We start from the raw sequence: 20,769 nt of genomic DNA on the forward strand, positions 1-20,769 counted from the left end.
TGCTAGTATCCCTGCCCCCCACGCAAGATATCACCTGTATTTAGAACCATCATCCAGAATTCAAAGCTTTACAGAAACACACTTTAACAGTGTCTATGGTAATTACTGACTCAGATCCCTCTTCTCCCTTTTTCTGTCAATCTATTTCCCAAAGTGGCTAACATAATCTCCTTTAAACACTATTTTTATCATATTCTTTTCTTACCCCACAGCCTACAGTGAATCACAATTGTCAACTGTTTGAATTTAAACACATTGAGAGTTTAACATATTAACAATACTCATTAAGGGTTTCTAAAGCTCTTCCACTAAGTGTCCTACTGTTCCTTCCACCTTATTCCCCAACACATCTAATTACCTTCCCATTGGACACAAAACCACATGAAACCCTCTGATATAGACAAGAAGAAATGATGAGAGTTGGCTTCTTCATTATACCAGTGAAGTTCCACTGTTTGACCAAGACTCCATAACAGGAAATCATCCTCAACTATGTTAACTTCCAGGGATTATTTAGAAATATGTTTAAAATAATCTAAAACTGGTTTCTGGGAAAGGAAACTGAACTTCCTAACAAGGCCAGTGATACATCTGCATTTGAACATACTAATTACTTAAAATGTTCAGCTTTGCATCCACAGGGCCTGTATCACAACCCTGGCTTACATAATCTGCCCTCACTATAACTTCTACTGATAGGAAAAATCAAAGAATTATATATCTTTAAGAAAGTCAGTAAGAGTCTTTCATGGAAAACAATCTGAATTCCTATTTAATGACTCAATTTACTACCTGCGGGTTCTTTTCTTTTTCCGGATAGGAAATAAAAACAAGTTGATCAAAGTCTAAAGGAAAAAAAAAAGTGAGTGAAATGCATCTACAGGAGAAGGGATTTAGTAATGGATGGGAAAGAACAGGTGCTTAGCAACTGTGTCCTTGTCAATGCGGAAATCTGCATTTCCTTATTGCAAACTTGGGTCCTACAGCATTCACACATGCATGAAAGATGTTCTCTCTCATCAGATGACAAAATCACATTCTAATTACAGAAAATTACAAACTTTTGGTATGATAATTAATGAGAAAAAGAAAACATTAATAATCAATGATGCTTTTCTACATTATCATAATTGTCATTGGGTAAGATCTTAGAAGTGTTGAAGGATTTACTTCTGCTTTTAATTACCTGCAATCAACTGAAAGGGAGCAGTGAATGAATGTTTAAACACAGAACATTGACAATCTTTTTTGTTGCTTTGATTTTTGGGTAGCTTTTGATATTTACAATTTATTACAGGTGTGTGGGAAATGGTCTGGGATTTTGCAGCTTTTAGAGTAAAATAAAGAATCCATGGATGATGACCCCAGCTCCAAGAAAATGCTTAGTTTCATTAACACTGCCTTTGCAGAAAAAGAATGAGGAGAACAGAGGTTAGGAGTCAGACAGAAATTGGTTTATATTCTCTGTACCTCAGTGTCTCCATTCCTAGAGTGAGAGTACTATTGTGGACCTCACAGGATTTTATAGTGATAATAAGAGACAATGCATATCTAGTACCTGGCACATATCAAAACCCAAACAATGTTAATTCCTTTTCCATCTCCATGCCTTGCTCAAACTTCAACCTTCAGGCAGAGCAGGAACCCTGTGGAGAGCCCACGATTGTGAGCTTATAATACTATTTCCAATATACTTTGAAAGTTTCTGAAGTTCCTACTTGAAAGTTTTGCTTTTAAAAATGTTGGCTGGCAACAAGTGATAGAAGTCACTTCTCTTTTTCTAAGATGCTCTCACAACTGACCACCAGGACCACAGACAGTGGTAACTCAAGCCCACAGAAATGATGCTGCTCCTAACTCTTTCGGCATGTGGTCTGACCATCCAGAATGCCCCTCTGACTTCATGACTACTTGTTTCCCAGCTCGCCATAGGCTTGCTGTGAAGATAAATTAACAGAGTAGATTAGCTTTGGTTCCTGTGTCACACTGGCAGTCTGTGACTTAGGAATTGTGAGTTCACCCTGAGGAAGAAGCATTAACACCCACTCCAGAAGACAGGAAGCAAGTGAACAGGATCTGTCCTATAACTTTCAAGGTGCACAGAGACTATGAGCAGTGCCATGTGGCATATTACATTGTCCACTCCTCATAATACAAATGCATCTGCATGTGAGGCCAGGAGGTGTGATATTAAAGTACCTACCCATCCCATCTGCCTAGAGATTTAAAGGCCCCCTTGAGGACAGAATGGCTGGGATGCCCAGATGTCAGCATATGGGAGGTTTATTCCCCTTGACTTGGCAAGTCTCAACCTTTACCATGGATAAAAATTACCACTCAAATATACAAAATTAGGCTGATGTACTCTGTGGTAAGTTAAGAGCTTCCTAAGAGTTTATTATCCACAATATTTTAATGCCCATATGAGATGCAATTATAATTTGATATAGACACTGAATGAGAACTCCATTATATTTCCCATAAGAGAATTTCATGAGAGGGATTCAGGTCTGTTAAAGAGGTTGTCCCCTCTAGCATCTCAATTTTGTATGGAGTCATTAGGTGACCATAAAAACTGCAATGGCCCATTCAAAACAGGCCAACATGGATGTATTAGAGCAGAAAAAAATTCAGACACTGTTGAAAGATCCTATATTTTCTTGCCAACTCCCTTCCAGCACTATGTGAAGCTAACTTCTGCTATTTTACCCAAATCTAGATGAAAGAAATAAGAAGGAATTTGATTTTGCAGTTAAGTACACCATTGGAAATATACAGTTGTCTTCAATTCTGAGAAGAGGGCTTTTAAAAATAAAATTTATTCCATATAAAAATCTGAACAGAAAAAAATTTTAAGTAAGTATCTGAACTGAGGTGAAGTGGATTGGAGAAAACAAAACTGAAGATACAATTTTGCCTTTTCAAAAAAAATGTCAAGTGGAGAATTTCATCAATATTAATTTAAACCAATCTTAACTAAAAATCATAATCAGCTAAATCATAACAATTTAGAGAAAAACACTGTCCATTGGCAAGGAACAAAAGTGATAGGAAGCCAGTTTTCCACACCTGGAGAGAGGGAAACAACTAAAAACTCAGATGGCCTGATGGTGTTCTGTTCCCACTCAGCAGTCCTGTGTCAGCTTAGCAGCTAGGGAGGTCTGCATATCTTTTATCCCCATACTTGAGGTGTATTTTAAATATTTACATTTAATAAATTTGAGGCTAAAATAAAATGCAATAAAATTGTGCAATTTTTAGAAAAGATTTTTTTTTTTTTTTAGAAAATGTAAATCAAACTGAAGTCTTTCTCAAGTGGAAACACTCCAACGGCACCCCACCTGATATTGGGTCAAATATAGCCTTACTGTGGCCTTCACTATATGGCCCCAGCTCCTCATCTGATCTTGTGCCATTCTTTCCCATGCTGCCCGCTTTTGCCCAAACGACTCTCCACCTAAATTCATGATCTCTCTCCATTGCCAAGTCTCAGGAGGTGTCTCCTCCTCAGGTAAGCCTTTCCTAATCATTCTAAAATATCACTCCTTTCCTTATCTCACAGTATTCCTTCTTTTTCTTCCACATTTTAGATAAAGTTGTTTATTGTTTTAAAATCAAATAAGCAGGAAGTCCATTGGCTTGAAGCTGTTTCCATACTTTGGGTTTCTATATAACAAACAACCACATAACTCCATATATATACAAATATAAACCTAATTTAGAAGTTAAAAAAAATATTTTAAAAGCAGCTCAGAATCAGCCAATCACGAGGAGCTGAGTTTTATCCAATCACAGACTTCCAACTGATCAGACACATTCAAACAAGGCAAATGCCTAACTGCAACCAATCCTTGTTCTGTCTACAATCATTGCTCACACTGCCCAGCAGAGTTCTCTAAACCTTTTCTGATTCTGTACACTGCCCAATTCTTTGTTCAAACAAACTGTGTAAATATAATTTGTCTAAAGATTTTCTTTGATCACTTTAACACCCATCTCCCCCCCACTGGAGTCTAAGATCCATGGGAAAGAAATAATGCTTCTTGTTCTCCACTGTACCCTTGATGCCCAGAACATGCCTAGAGCATAACAAAGACAATAAATATCAGTTGACCAAATGCACAGACTTTTCCACTCAGTTCAAGTACCACTTGAGACATGGGATCTGACTTTTTCTGTCTTTTTTTCATTTATTCAAAAACTATTTACATTTGACTCAGAAAATTGGAAAGTTAGAAACATACATCTTAAATATTTTTAAATGCCATAGATAAGAAAAGCAGAATTTTAAGAGTACTGCTTTATATCCTTATTTCCTCTTATAATCAAGATACATAACTAATCATAAGTGTAATAAGGGAAATTTCCACAAAAACTCAAGGCTTGTACTTCAGACTCTGAATGTTAAGACCAGGTGGCTAAATTGTAACAGAATGCCTTAAGGGAACACCTTGTATTTTCAGGTCACATGGGAGTAATTCTGAATTGATCATTGGATAGTCCCCCAAACAGTAATAATCTTCAAAGTGTTTAAAATATATTCCTGGTTTCACCCTATTTGTAGTCCTGGCTTTATCCTGCAACCAATGTGGATCAAGTGGTACATCACAGAGATAAGAAGGCCTCATCTTTGCTTTTCTTATATATTCAGGACATCATGAATATATGATGACATCATAAATATCTATATTCAATAGATACAAATATATCAATAATGTATTGATAATAATCAGCAAGGAAGCATCGTTCGCTGACTTCCATTGCTGATTAAATGGACCAGAAATTATAACAAACACTTTGATCTGTTGCAACATCACCTTCATTCCAGTATTTAAAAATAGGATTTTTACCTGATTGTCATCTATTTTTTCCACTAATGATAACTGTTCAGAGAAAATACAATTTCTTAAAAAAATCAAAATTGATAGTTCTTGTGTTTGTCTTACTGGACAAAAAAAGAAAGATATTTTAAAAACCATGAGCTATTTGGACATTATGAAAACTGATTTGCCTGCAGAAACAACACAAAATCTGGTCAACACACTTCTTCCTTTCTCTAGACAGGCAAAAGTGTTATCTCAACAGGCAGAGAAAGAAAGAAATTAATTTATGTTTTCATGAGCTCAGCTCAGCAAACTCATTCATTCATTCATTAAAATGAACAGCATAAAAAAGGCATATGTCTTGGTCAATCAATTGTCTGCATTCCTAGGAGAATTTTGAAATACAAAAGGCTGCATGTTGAAATGAATAAAAAGCGAGACTGTCATTCTTTTATCAATATTTAACATATGAGAAACACACAATCCAGTAGCTATTTTGAAAATTGAAGTGAAAGCATTCTTCTACTTAAAGAGATATCCCTTTGGGGCTGGAGATGTAGCTCAGTGGTAGAGCACTTGCCTAGCACCCACGAAGTTCTGTGTTCAATCCCCTGCCCTGCAAAAATAGACTGCCTCTGTTTTATGTCAAGATTCCAGCACTGAGCCATGAACCATAAAAGACTTTTCAATTTGAAAAATAAGACATTTAGGGGCTGGGACTGTTGCTCAGTGATAGAGCACTTGCATGGCATGCATGAGGTTCAGGGTTCAATCCTCAATACTGTATGAAAAAAAAAAGAAAAGAAAAAAGAAAGAAAGAAAGAAAAAGGAAAAAAATTAAGTTCTGCATAAAAAACTAGACCATAATTTTAAATAGTAAAATATGAGGCATGTTTCAAAAGGATCATGGAATTTGCTAAAGGCACATTTTCAGGTTAACTTTTAGTTTTAAAGAGTCAAAGTTTCACAAGAAAATCATTGTATCATAATGTGACATATTTGAATCAACTTTGAGTTCTTACATTCATTCTAGCAAACATTTTTAAAAGCAGTATTTCTTTGACCAGTGTTGCTTTAAAGCAGTGTTTCCCAAGTAGGGCAACATGTTGGGGCAACATTTTTTCCCTAATGAGGAGAACTTCTTTGGTTGTCATGAGTGAAGGGGCCACGGTAGGATGCTTCTGAATATCTGTGACATACAGGACGGCTCCCTCTACCATAAAAAATATCCAGTCTCATATATCAACAGGAATGAAGTTGAGAAACCTATTTTAATTTTAAAAAATCATTTAAAAGCTTTAACATTGAATTTTGAATTCAAAGAATAGATCAAGTTTCTGAAAAGATGATTCCAGGCAAACTCTGAACATACTAAGTTAACAGTAGGATCAAAATGACATTATTCAGATTATTTTTAAAACATACTAAGTCAGGATACAACTTTCTAAAGAGACACAATTTTTGGCATAATATACCTCCACTTACATGTGCTTCGTCCTGAACAAATACTTACTGAGGGAAAGTGAGAGAGAAGGATATGTATCCTATGTTATCCTATCTAGGATGCTTCATATGATTATACCAGGATAAGAGCCCTCTTTCTTGGTCTTTCATAGGTTGTTAAGGTTCTCTAAAGTCCCCTCTTCTTCCACAGAGTGGCAAGCCAGTGCCATTTTCCAGTCTTCTATGCAACTAGATGTGTCCACAATTTCTCTCTAATGCTCCTCAGTGCCCTATATAGAAGAAAGCTTGTGCTCAAGGGAAGTTACTTGCCTTCCACTTCCTCTCTCTCCTAACCACACACTGGGATGTGGAGCTGGCTTTGATCCAGTTTCAACCACACAGATGAGGATAACTCCCTAAGGAGAGTTAAGACACAGAAATAACCTGGGCTGCTGAATGACCACTCAACATAGAGCTGCCCCTCCAGTTGGGATCACTCACTCCAGAATGTCATGAGAGAGAGAGAGAGAGAGAGAGAGAGAGAGAGAGAGAGAGAGAGAGAGAGAGAAAGAAAGAAATCAATTTCTATGGTGTATTGGGTTTCTTTGCTACGGTTGCTTGTACAAGGCAATTCTATGATCTGATAGTCCTCAGTGTTATCAGAGCTATAAATTCATTCTATCTGAAGAACTGTTGAGCTGGCTAATTTAAAAAAAATTCAATGCAAACAATAATTGGAAGTCTGGACTATACAGTTAGTCTATCAATGAAGGTTAGGAGGAAGAACTGCCATATCTTTAATACAGTCATTTCTCATTTATTTAACCTAAAAGAAAATAAAAGGTATGGAGGAAATCCGAAGGTAACCACTGAAGACAGTCACTATTTCAATGAAAAAATATTCATGCAAACTCATGCTAATGATAGCAGGCTGAACCCTCTACATGCAGGCTAAAACACATAATTTTGTCATTTTAAAGTTTTATAATTATATCATTTTCATCATCTTGTCTTTGTTTCCCTTTGACTAAGAAACTAACAAAAATACTTGTAGTAAGAGGGGGGACAAGAAATGCAGGCCAAAAGACAGCAATCTGAACAATTATCCTTGAATTGCTAATTTCTGGATAAAATTGTGGACTCGAATTTTGAATATTCAATTAAATTTAACTCAAAAGGCTCTGTGGCTATCTTGCTATTGCTGCTTCTCTTTTAACACATCCTCTAATAAAACTCCAAAATATTTCCTTCTGGGCTTCATTTGAACATACATACTTATTCAAAGATATACTGCTATCTCATGTGAATGAGAGGCAATCATTGACAAAATGTTTTCTATGAGATTAAAGTGGACTTCAGTTCAGAGTTTTGCAATTCAATTTAAGTAATTAATACTACTTTTTAAAATACAATTTCCCCTTCAATAAAAATATTGTATTAAATAAAAAATAAATGTGGAAGGGAAAGGCAACTAAATGTCACATTTGGATATAAGTAAATATTTCAGTAGTTACGGTGAATGCTCCAGGGAATAAACAGTCAATCAGTAAATCACCACAGAGGGTCTATGCTGGCTACCATTGGTATATGAAGATGACATTATTACCTATTCTTAAAAACAGGGTCATAAATATGTAAATATATCATATCATCATAATTAAAGAAAAAGAAAGTTTTTGAAAATCTCCATATACACCGAGTTCCCCAAGGGAGGTTGTGTGAAAATGAACCTAGAAGACTCCCATGCACACCACATTGTGATCTTAGACAGATCAACATCTCTCTGGGCTTCCTTTTTGTTTGGTTGGTTTTAATCTATAAACAAAGGAGTCTGGTCTTAGCCAGTGCTCCACAAGTGCCCTCCAAGGTGCCATGGATACAAGCAAGAGCATGTTTAGTTTTCACAGTAATTGGCCCTTATGGGGTAGGGAGAAGGGTTGGGCACTGATCCCGAAACTGTCCTAGGTCCCCCCCAAACTTTGAAATGTTCCTCTACACATTCCTTTCATTAGAACCTTCAGTTCACACATTCAAGCCAGGAGAGTAATTCCATGTACCTTAACAAGTTGTTTTAACAAACTGAATCTTCCAGGGTTTCAACTCCTACATAAATGTACACTTTTGCTAAACTTTACCTAAAGTCATTCTCTGATTTAAAAAGTCACCTCACTGCATCTGAGTCAATGTTATGGCACACTAGGATCAGAATTCTTTTATAACTAGTGTATACATAGTTCAAAAGGCCATCTACTTTTTCATGCCTTCCAGTATAGTTATACTTTAGTACATATGTTGGAAATACATCCAGTTATAATTAATTTCCTGTTTTCTTTATATCATAGTATATTGTGTCATGTATTTGGTTTAATTTTTAATATAATTCACTTACACATACAATTATCCATAAATTTCAGGGAATCATAGTAAATAATATTTTATAAAAAATGAGACACAAGATCTGATAGGGATGCAAACCTCTGGTCTATGATATCAAGTGAGGCTTCTTGGATTTCTGACATTCCTTGATTCTATGAAAAATGTTCTCTTTGGCAAGTCACTATCAAGCCTTTATCTCTACTCCTACATTTGATAATGCAAAGAAAATAAATAATAATGCAAAGAAATTAAAAACAGAAATAGATATGGTTTCTAAGGCAACATAAAAAAACAGACTTCACTAAATTTTCAAACGTTTTGTGTGCAACGCTGACCCCTTTATCATGTAAACAGAAAGGATTAGAAAAATCCCTAAGGTGGAGGTGGAACTCTTCCCTTCTGTTTGGTCTTAAGAGGCTATACTATTTGCCTTAGCTGGTGACTGGGCCCTTATCCTGTCCTTGAGCTGAAATTCACACATCTCAGTGATGTGCTGCCTCAGCAATTCTCCCACAAGTTCATTCAAGAATATGTATGTTCCTGGGGCTATGGTTGTAGCTCAGTGGTAGAGTACTTGCCTAGCATGTGCGAGGCACTGGGTTCAATTCTTAGTGCCATGTATAAATAAATAAATAAATAAAGGTTCATCAACATCTGAAAAAAATACTAAAAAACAAACAAACAAAAATTATGTATGTTCCTAATGTGGAATAGGATGGTCATATCTCATAACAAAACTGCAAACATCTATTTAAACTTATTCAAAAAGCAACACCTTCAGCTCAATATTGGTGTGCAGATGGTACAAATATACTCCCCACTTTTCTGACACCAAATTGAGGGGTCGTCATACATCTACTATATCAACTTCAATTCTGTGAAAATATACTGACGGCAAAAAGAAAAATCAAGACATTTAACATATTCTTTGCAATACTATGGAAATAGTTTTAAAATTATTGTAAGATCAGATAAAAATAACCTATTTAAAGATATAAGTATTTATATATTTATGTAAATATAGATATTTTTATAGACTTTTTAAATACTAAATTTCTGAAAATAAAAAAATTATTTGTCATTTATATAGGAAGAAAAAAGATCTAGTATCAGCAACATTTTTTTTATAAATGACTCTTTATTTTTCCTCACTGCCAACATATCCAATGCAAGAAACTAAATTACCAGTCTTCTAAAAATCTGTCTTTACCCAAATAAGTATGTGAAACAACAAAAAAAAAATTGCTGGAATAATACAACTGACTTCTCAAGCCTTCCATAGTCAACAGTTTATTCTCAGTCCCCAACATGTAAAGAGTCATTTGATTTCAGTGTTTGTTTACAAGCTTATAAAGGGTTGGTGTCCGGAGTGAGGGGCACATTTTATCCTGATGGAGCATTTCAAATCTATTTGATTTAAAAATTAAAAACAGCTCTGCTAGTGGCCCTTTGAGAAAAGAATGATACACAAGGAGACCTTGCTCCAGAATGTTCTTACCCGCAGGGCCTCAATGACGAGGTCTCTGGCCTCCAGCTCCCCTTCCATCACACTTAGCAGCATCCGCAGCTCTGATTTACTGAGGGTGTCCACATCAAACTCTTTTTTCTATAACACAAAATTTAAAAATGCAATGAAAAACTATTTCTTAAGAAAGATACATATATTCTACAGATATACGATAGGTCCTTTTTATCCCAGTGGTTCAGAAAAGACGCTAATATGCTGTTGAAATTAAAGACAATCTATACCTTAATCTTTTAGGAGAGGTAAAAGCCATGATGCCGCTTTCTCAAATCTCCCCTCTAAGGAGATATAGTTCCCCAGACTGCCTGCACACCTCAATCAGAATCTCTCCAAATTATGTGGCACACATTTAGAGTCCCTGGAGTTATGTCAAAACAGGCCTGGTATATGTCAGGGTGAGGCGGGGGCTGGTTGGAGGGCAGAAAAGAAAACACAGATGTATTCTTAGAAGGGTCCCAACATAAAGGCTCCTGGGAGGTTATTATAAATTCCAGGAGACCCAATAATAACAGGTCATGTTTATAGAACACTCTGCAGCAGAGGCCACTAGTGCGCAACCTACAACCAAATCTGGCCCACAGATGTGCGTTACTTGAGCCACAGAAAAACTTTCCCCTGCATTCAAACTACATTAAAAAAAAAAAAAAGGAAAAAAAAAGAAATTTGAAAATATCTCCAAATCAATAAATACATAATTCTAGAATTGTGGCTCCTCTTCAAAAGTAGAATGACTAGGTAAACCCAGATTCACATTTCCAAAGGAAATAATCCACAGAGCCAACTAATAGTTACCCATTTCAAAGGAACGTGTTCTTCATACTGCCCACCCTTCCCCACCAACATGTATACACATGCTCACTGCAGACAGATTCACTTTTAATAAGCCTGAACCACAACCCACTTATAGTTATTTGGGCCTATGGAACTCTACAATTAAGTTATTGAAGTGCTTTCTTAGGCAAATTCCCTGTAGCTTCTTATTCTACGAGGAGGGCTAGGTGTGGAGCTGAGGCTAGAACAAGTCAGCCTGCCAGAGACACAGTTGCACTATGAGGAGTCAGCACAATGGCCCTGGGGGTCATAACTTCTCATACAGTACTCTCCAAGCCCTATCATGTTCTCCACATTCCTTCCATCATGACTACATCCAATCTTACAGCATTAAATCACATTGATATACCACTGGATCCAAATTCTTTTATCTTCAACTTCTTTCCTCACAGTAACTTTTACAATTAGGTCTTCTAACATCTATATTACAGATAGAGTGGAGAGAAGATCAGTTAATGTGTTCTCAGCTGGGTCTGGGTGAGTCCAAAGACTGAAGTCCTCCAAAAACACACAATATGCTTCTCTCTTCTATGGAAACTTTCATTTGACTATCCCATCCTTGGAAGGAAACTCATATCTATCCCCAAATTTCTTGGTACACCCAACCTCAGAAGCTGTTCTTCAGTGCATTCCAGAACATTACTTCACATTTGTATAGCACCCAACAGTTTTCAAAGTATTCTCAAAGAAATAATGACATGACATCTAATCCACATGACATCACCATCTCTGTTGTTTTAGTTAGGAAAACCACAACTCAGAGAAGTCAGATAACATACACAGATCATGTAACCAGTAAATGGTAAAACCAGGACATCCAACCAAGTGCTATAATTTGTGTGCACACTTGACCATACAGTATCATACAGTATCAGAATTCCAGAACGCGATCTGTAAGTGCAGTAACAACTGGCTTAGCACCTACATCTACCACCAGATTGTCTTTGTGCATAAACAGGAGTAAACACAGCAGAGACCATGAACAACTTCAGGGGCTTTCACAAGACCTGACCAGAACTAGTCATATCTCACTTCAAAAGAGCCATCTGGAGGGGGACATAATGATAAATGGGAAACAGACAAGACCTAGATGGATCCCTTGAGAAATATTTTAAAAGAATTTTCCTATGTAAATTGTTTCTTCTTACACATACCCACTAGAGTGAGCAGTTATTTGGAAGGCAGGGCCTAAAGATGGAAAAAGAGACAAGCTAAACCTATAGCAGGTTTGAAGGACAGCACAGCTTAGAAGGCAACTCAGAGATGTCCCCTGTGAATAGTAAAATCCAATATAGCAGGTCCCAAACTCTACTATAGTATTATATCTTATATTATTTAAAACTTTAGCATTTAAGAATCACCTGGAGACTTTAACTTAAAAAACAGGCTGCAGGTCTCTCTCTACCTCTAGAAATTGATTCAGAATTTCTTGATTGTTAGAGAGGCTGTAAGTTTGCCTTTCTAATAAGCAAGCTCTTTCTGGTGCTGCTGGTCCAAGCTGGATGACACTTTGAGAAGCATTTCAATAACTTGGTTGAGTCTCTGCTTTCTCATCTATACAACGGTAACACTAGCATCTACTCTGCAAAGTTCTTGTGAGGATTAAATAAGAACACATAAGTGAAGTAAGTGCTAAATAAAGGCCAGCAATTGTTTTTACTATCCCAGATGTTTTATGTAGGGAGAAGTGGGACACTGGCTAAGAGCCTATTCTTTGAAAATCTACCAGCGCAAGTCCAATAAACTCAGTTTATTGACAATGATGAAAGACAGACTTTTATTCTGTTTCCCCCCCTACTGAGATGGGAGAATAAGCTGCAATTCTTATGTGCTTTAAAAGGTAATGTTTTATTAATGTTGCTGCTGGTTGTTCTAAAGATTTTAATTAATTGTATGTTTTTATTGTGCTTGTTTCCCTGAAGCTTCATAAGCAAAGCACTCCCTTTTAAAAACTAATAAATTATAGAAGACATTGCCAAGATTCTGATTCATGTTAGAGTCAGGAGAGTTTGCCCTGCTTCCATCATCACTGACATCACAACAGTGACCTGCAAACAACACTTCTGTTTTTCTATATATTACCATCAATTGATAGGGAAATTCATTTTTTTAAAAATGCATTGGCACATGGCTGTAATCCCAGCTACTTGGAAGGCTGAGGCAGGAGAATGGCAAATTCAAGGCCAGCCTCGGGAACTCAGCAAGACCCTGTCTCAAAATAAAAAATTAATAAGAGATGCAGATGTGACTCAGTGGTAGAGCACCCCTGGATTCAATTCCCAGTAATGAAAATAATAATAATCACCACCACCACCACTACCACCACTACTGTTTATAGGGTTCTTGCTAAACTTTGTCACAGAATATTTTAGAAATCTATCTCACATCATAATATAGGTGATATATATTATTTTAGGTATGTAGTGTGTCTGCTTCCTTCTCCCCTATACCTCCATCTATACTTCCTCACTAAAACACCACTCATTCCCGATTTCCAATAATAATAATATTTTCTTTTTTTTATCTATATTATATTTTACATAAATATTTTCCTGGAAGTTTTTTTTGTCTTTTTTTTTATTGTTGGTCATTCAAAACATTACATAGTTCTTAATACATCATATTTCACAGTTTGATTCAAGTGGGTTATGATCTCCCAATTTTACCCCGTATACAGATTGCTGTATCACATCAGTTACCCTTCCATTGATTGACAAATTGCCTTTCTAGTGTCTGATGTATTCTGCTGTCTGTCCTATTCTCTACTATCCCCCCTCCCCTAATATTTTCAATTTACTATTCTCCATATCTGATGTTCCCATCCCCTATTCTGGCAAAGCAGGGTTTAAAAACAAAAGTGCGTGAAAATAGGTGGTGATCTTAAGGTTCTAGATATTTTATAAATAAATATAAAGCACTTTGGTAATTTTAGAAAAATAAGCAAGCCTAGAAGCAAAAATTCCAATAAAAACCTTCATTTTTGATTCATATGAATGGACATTCATCTGATATTCATATGGGATAAAAATACTTAGATATAGAGAAAAATCATTAATGCTTCTTGATTCAAGAACAAAAGGAACTGTTTTAAATCTCCTGTTGATAAAATACTACCCTGGTAATTTAATTTTTCAAAAAAAAAAAAAAACAGAACAGATCCAAAACATGCCAAATAAAAAACTAAGCTGTCCATCAGGGGACTCAAAAAAAAAAAACCATGAACCCCTCTACCCCAAGGAAATACTAATAGTCTAACCTTTCTTTCACCTAGCTCTCATAGCAACAGAAAGAAACTCAAAAATAAAAAATAAAGCATACCTGTTGGATTTTAACTCTAATGACTGCTCTTAAGGTCTGATCCATATGCCAGGAAAAGTACTATATGCCAGGGAAAGTGCTACCAAGGAATTGCACCAGACAGTATATGCAGTAAATGCAACAGTACGAACATCTGGCATGGATCTTATCTCATATGGGGGGAAAAAAAATCTGTCATGGCAGTGTAATCTAACCCAGGTCTATTCACCAAATAGAGGAGATCCTATTGTTGTATCCTCTTTGGGATACAACAAATCATGTATATTGGTGTATGCTATATTGATGCATTGTTTTTTATTGCATATTAATTTTTCATGTTAATGTAGCATATATTAATTATTAATTTGTTATAATTAATATATTTAGGCTTATATATAAATGAAAAAGGAGAGACACCCTTTTTCAACAGCAGTTTTGCACCGTGAATTACTTATGGTAGGTGTACAGAGGGCAATCTTCTCATTCAGGCTCAGTGAAGGAGAGAGAAGGAGAAGATAAAAACAGAACCTGACTGAATTGAGTCATCTTAAACTGCTAAAACTGAAAACAGGTCACCACCAAGGATACCTTACTCTCCTACACCTAAATTTAAAACTCAGGGGGATTCTACAGTCACAGCCAAATGGGGCCAAAGGGCCTTGCCCATAACCTTAAAGAATAAATGGGGTTGGCACATTGATGGGATGCCAAAAAGCTTTCAGAACATGGTGGAACCACAGTGGCTAAGTGCCCCTCAGGTCTCTACCCAAACACACCAGTCTTATCCGGGCTGCTAGGTGAAACAGTTCTACTAGGAAAACACATTCTCTACTTCTGCCCAGCTTAAAACCCAGTGAGTTGTGCCTACATTTGATCAATCTCTCTTAAGGAAGAAAGAGTGAGGGTGTCTGAGAGAGCAGATGGCCTGGAAGGCACAAGAGATGTGGCTAATGAGCAATCAGCAAAGAAGGACAAGTCATTTCATTTGTTTGGTTCTCAGGTTTCTCATCAGTAAATATGGATATTGAGCTAGTTGATCTCTAAAAACTCCTCCAGCCCCCAACATCCTAATTTCATTTACCATTAGGGTAACTGTATTGATGGACTGAGAAAATTTAGGTCATTCCCTAAGACTGAAGGCCTATGAGAAATACTTGAGGAAAACTGATTTTGCCTCTTTGCTTAGAAGTTACAGAAATGTGGGTTGCTCCTCATTTAATAGTGTATGCTAATAGTAATGCACTTAGAATTTCCTAAGAAAGTAAGATTTTTTCCTTTGGGATAAATAAGGACCATAAAGAAGAGAAAGCAATGAAACATCTTGAAACTTCAAAAGGATCACAATTTTAATACTGAATTATTGACATGAAAAAACTAAGTCCAAATTTTAAGTACATAGAATATGAATTTAGCCAATTATGATACTTTTCATGAAGAACATACAATGTTTCTCATGAATTCAGACCATTTTAAAATTTGTCGTTACCTCTTGCCTTGAAATTATTCCTCCTGATTTCTCTCTCTCTTCATGAGAGGATCGCATACCTCTGATTCTGCTCTCCCTGGTCCTCCTTATTCTTCATATTCATCTGATACTTATCTTCAACAAGAAGCATAGCTTCCATTTTTGTGACTCTAGAAATCTTTTGTTCTCTCAATTTGGACTTAGAGTCTGTTGTATTAACTTATCTATCAACTAATCATATCCTGCCGGTTACATTTACTTACAGTACTAAATTTATATTCTCTGGTAACTCTATTCCCTCACATTTACTAGGTTTGTCAGGATAGCAAGAATATCACATCTTCACCTGATTTTATCAAATGTATCCTGCCCCCAACTTTTGGTATTAAGTGCCTATTGCCTGCAGCATAAACAGCATGAAATGTTGTAGCTCACTAAGGTACAATATTCTACAGGCAACTAAGATACAATGCTATAGTCCACTCTAGAAGCAACTAAGTAACTGAGCATTCAATCAATCATTGATTGTTTAAAAAATCATTTAGAGTAACCTAAACTAGGGAAATCTTTAAAACAACATATAGAGAACAAAGGGTCCTCAAGTCAACCACACTGCCTGGGGTCTTTTGTCTTTCCTGCAAGACAAGGCACTTCCAGTGTATTGGGAGGAGGTAATACTGACAAGGAAACAATGTCAGGAAGGAAAACTGGTAATGGATGTAACTAATTTTAACTAAGAGAAAGCTGAAATGAAAAGCAGAAAAGTGGCTCAGTCAGGGGTGACAGCATCTGATAATTAGGCCCAGCTACCTCCCTTTTCCTTCTTTCAAAACTCCTCTCAGTCTCCATTTCCTCTTCAGGGAAAGAATAGGCTGCATCTCAGAAAAAATAAAAGTATTTCCACCTAATAATTGTCCTTTAAGAAGCTTGCAATGCATTGAAGAATACTGTCTTGATCTGTAGGTGGCAAATGTCAGCATGCTGATTTTCAAAGTGAAGAGGCCGGGGCATGGAAGGCTAAATTATACTCTTGCAGCTATGAAGCCCTTTTGTGGGAAAACTCAAGCAGACTTTTTGGAATCATTCCAGTTGTCTTTCCCATGAAACATAGCAATGTCAAAACTAAATAATTTACAAATAAGCACTCACTCCACAAAACAATGTTGACTTGATTATACTTCATTTACTATACTAACCTTGCAAATAGATCCTCAAGTTATTAGTTGTTTCTTAAAAATTTATTCAGAGATAATCTCCTCCCTAAAATCAGGTTCTGCATTGATGACACCATTGTGCACACAGCATTAGTAACATGATGTCATCTTTGTAAAGGTTATTTATAAAAGATCAGACTAAAATTCTGTCAATCTTTACTGTCAATGCCATCATCATTACTCTCTGGTGTTTGTTCTCTATTTCTTTACCAAATCATCAAGGAGAAAAGACAAATCTCCTTTTCCAAGAGCTCCCATAGAGAGGATCCAATCAAGAGGATTCTTACAAAGGCTCTCTCTCTAAAGCCACATTCAGATGTGTTTAGGCAGCAAGTACATGTAAATTGGGGAGAGATATGGCTTCATCCTTCCTAGATGCATTTAAAGTTGAATTCCCATGGTTTGTGCATCTATAGTCTATTCAAAAACCTTGCCTAACTGCCTCCTTCCTGGCCAATCTTTCTTTTTATTCCCATTCTCTGTCTCCAGACTTTCCCACATTTACACCTTATCCTCAATTATCCCCTCCTCCAAGTCCAAATGGGTAATATGGCCTTGACTCTACTGTCACAAGTCTTCTGGATGGAAGTGGTACAGTCACCACCACTACACCGCTAGCCTCAATCATCATTTGGAAGAGAGGTAATCTAAAAAGAAAATTAATAGTGTTGAAATTTAAACTAAAAATCTGGAAGCATTTTTCAAATTCATTGAGAAAAGCAGTTTAGAAAGGGGTAAAATGAAAATCTTTTGATTCAAGGTCTCTAATATCTATAATGTTAATAAAAACCATAGGACAATAATTTCATTATAACCTGGTAACAAAATTTTCCAATTAGCCAACCAACATTAATCATGATCACATAGCTTTTTAATGGATTTTCTTTCCTTTTTTTTTTTTTCATTCAATAGACATCTGTAAAATACTTGCCATGTGACTGGCACTGGGATAAGTTACCTTTGATTTCTTTTGCAAATAAATTCACACAATCCTCTTTGAGTCTGTTCTCTCCTCGTCACATCCTTGATTACATATGACCAACAGCAGATATCTGCAAATGACTGAGTACTAAGACTATGAAACGTTTCTGAACTCATAAACTTATGTGACGCACATGAGGACAGAACCAACTGGCAATTCAGTCTAGGCATGAATTCAATTACAAATAATACAAATGTTTTTCTCTCCATAAAACTGCTCCTGTAAGAAAAACAATGACAAGAGCAAAGGCAATGACAATAATAAAGTCCAAAGAAAACAAAGCAGGTGCAAACAGAAACATACTGCTTATAATTTAAGAAGAATGAACAGCATCCCACTGAAAAACAGTCATATTCTAACCTCTGAGGAAATTTTATTTCAGTTTTTTCAAATTTTAAACTATTTTTTTTCTAAAGCATACAGCTGAGGTCAAAATGTAAACCTCTGCACTCACTTTTGAAAGTCTTTTATATGTGTCATGACTTAAAGAACCTCAAGAACCAGACGCAGGTGCACACTCCTTCAGGCAGTCTCTGTCCACATCCACTTTGTATTAATCCCCAGGTGAAATGTCCTCATTCTGTACAGCATTTCCAGATCCTTCCACTAGGAACCCTCTCTCTGCTTGTTTCTCCCAATACTTCTATTGCAAATTATTTGTGCCTCTCATAACACCACAATTTCTCCTATGATTTCTTGGTGTATGTCAGTTTCTATTAACGCGATACGTCACTTTAGGTCAGCAGAGATGTTACTCATGATGCTTCCACTTGTAAATGTTCCATGATATGCGATAAATCAGCAAATTTTATTTTGTGAAACTTTCAATATTTATAGTTGTCATAGAACAACAATTTAGCTTTTAAAAATTAGCAAAATCAACTAAGATTCTCTCATTGCGTTTACATTCAATATTGCCACGGAAACAACAATCCAGCCATTAAGTTGTTTTAATATCACTGTTGTGCATTTTTAAACAAACATATTGTCCAAGTTTCTCTTTGTCTCTATCACCATGGCAACAAAATTTATACCTTTTTTTTTGTATATTAGCTGCTAAAGAAAGCTCAGAATGGTAAGGCTGCTGGTTGGTATCCCAAATATAGCTTTTAAAAGATCTCCATTTTCCTTTCATTCCTAAATTCTTTGGTGACAATAAAAAGCAGGAAGATTTTTTTTCCATACTGCCTTATCCATTAGGAGTTAAAATAGCAATATGGCCTATAAAAGTCATCACATTTGGCTAAGACACTGAAAATAACCCATGTCTCCCAGCATGGTTCACAGCAAAGACTATTAATATGATCCTATTGAATAATGTGACTGTTAGCCCGCTTTACACTTGAGATGCTTTCAGGATTCAAACAGCTAAGAACAAGGATCACAAACTAAATTTAAAACACTCCACTGAAAATGATATTAAACTGAAAACTATAAATTAAACTTGTTCCTAAGCAACAATCTAAATAGTCAAAACTTAGTGAAAACACTCACTTTCAAAAATAGCCTACTGCTTTGGAGGCTCCGCTGGCTCACTACTGCCAAATGTATATATAAAAATGCACAATATGTAAACCAATTTGAAATGAAATAAATCTCTAACATGCAAAAAAGAATTTCTTGCTAAAATAAAAAAAGTTCTGTTTTAAAAGAACTCAAAATGCATACATATGCCTTTGATTTTTAGCTATTAGATAAAAAGCAATTATGACAGATTACATTAAAGAAGAGGCAGAGAAATATCTATCTGTACTTCAAAGGGATGATAAAAATGGACCATGCATTTTAAGTCAAATTTATTTTGAAAAATATTATGCCCAGTTGTACTGCATAAGGCAGCAAAATATCTTAAAAATCGAGTTTTTTTTTTAAACTATCAGATGGAGACTTTTGCTGCATCTGAGAACCCCAAAGGATTCTATGAAAATAACAAAGGAGGTTCATTTTCACAGATTTTCCATGGTTATTCCCATTGACAAGCCTAAAATCATCAAATCCCCAATGATCAGCAGTGAAATTCAGACTCCTAAATTTTTAAAACAGAGGGGACACTGACCTTGTTAATTCCAAAATCCTCTTGTAAACAAGGTGGTGTTTACAATCTAACGAAACTATATGTCAGCTACACATCACTAATCAGATGTCTGGGCTTGGTTTAATTGTCAGGTGATTAAAATATTGAGAATAGAAAGAAGCTCATTCTACATAGGTTTAAACAAACAAATCCAACCTTGCTGGTTTACAACATACCACCTCCTTTTCCTTTCATTGCCTTTCCCTCACCATCTTTTGGGTATATAAGTACCCAATCATTTCAGCTTCCCAGAGAGATTTGTTGTTTTAACATCTAGCTTTCTTATTATACCTTGGAGAGGAGAACTCAGAGAGTGAAAAGATTTCACCATAAATCTTTTAAAACTCCACATTTTCCACACTAGGGATGAAAATTCAATTTTCGCAAAAGTTTGAGCTCCAAATTTGTCAGTTTCACAAGCGGAAATCAGCAGCCCTCCTCCTCCGTTTCTCCTTTCCTTTTCAAGCACAGCTCCTCTCACCCACAGTGCCTTCCTCCACATCTCTCCTCTCCCTCTCCAGAAAGCCCTACCTCCAGAGGTGGGAGGAAGTTAAAACAGCCCGTGCTGTTTACGCCCTGCCCTGCCCTCTGCTGCCTCCCGCAACGACTTCTCTCAGGTGGTGGGAGGAACCGAGGGGGCGTCCAAGCCCGGCTCACTCCATCCCACCCCGAATCCTCAGCCAGAGCAGCGGGATCGCGCCAAGAGTGGGAGGTGCTCCCAGATCTGCCTTTCTTTGCA

The 20,769-nt window shown here is 36.3% G+C and overlaps 1 protein-coding gene across 1 annotated transcript in view; it reads right to left on the bottom strand.

The window, feature by feature from the left end:
* Cttnbp2 (cortactin binding protein 2) overlaps positions 1-20,769 on the bottom strand; it is a 140,655-nt gene that overhangs the window by 118,974 nt on the left and 912 nt on the right. The window contains exon 2 of the mRNA XM_026410553.2: positions 10,141-10,248. Within this exon, the coding sequence (XP_026266338.2) occupies positions 10,141-10,248 (108 nt within the window). The remainder of the gene's footprint in view (positions 1-10,140; positions 10,249-20,769) is intronic.

Source organism: Urocitellus parryii, chromosome 3 (genome assembly GCF_045843805.1).
Source record: "Urocitellus parryii isolate mUroPar1 chromosome 3, mUroPar1.hap1, whole genome shotgun sequence".
Classification (NCBI taxonomy): Eukaryota; Metazoa; Chordata; class Mammalia; order Rodentia; family Sciuridae; genus Urocitellus; species Urocitellus parryii.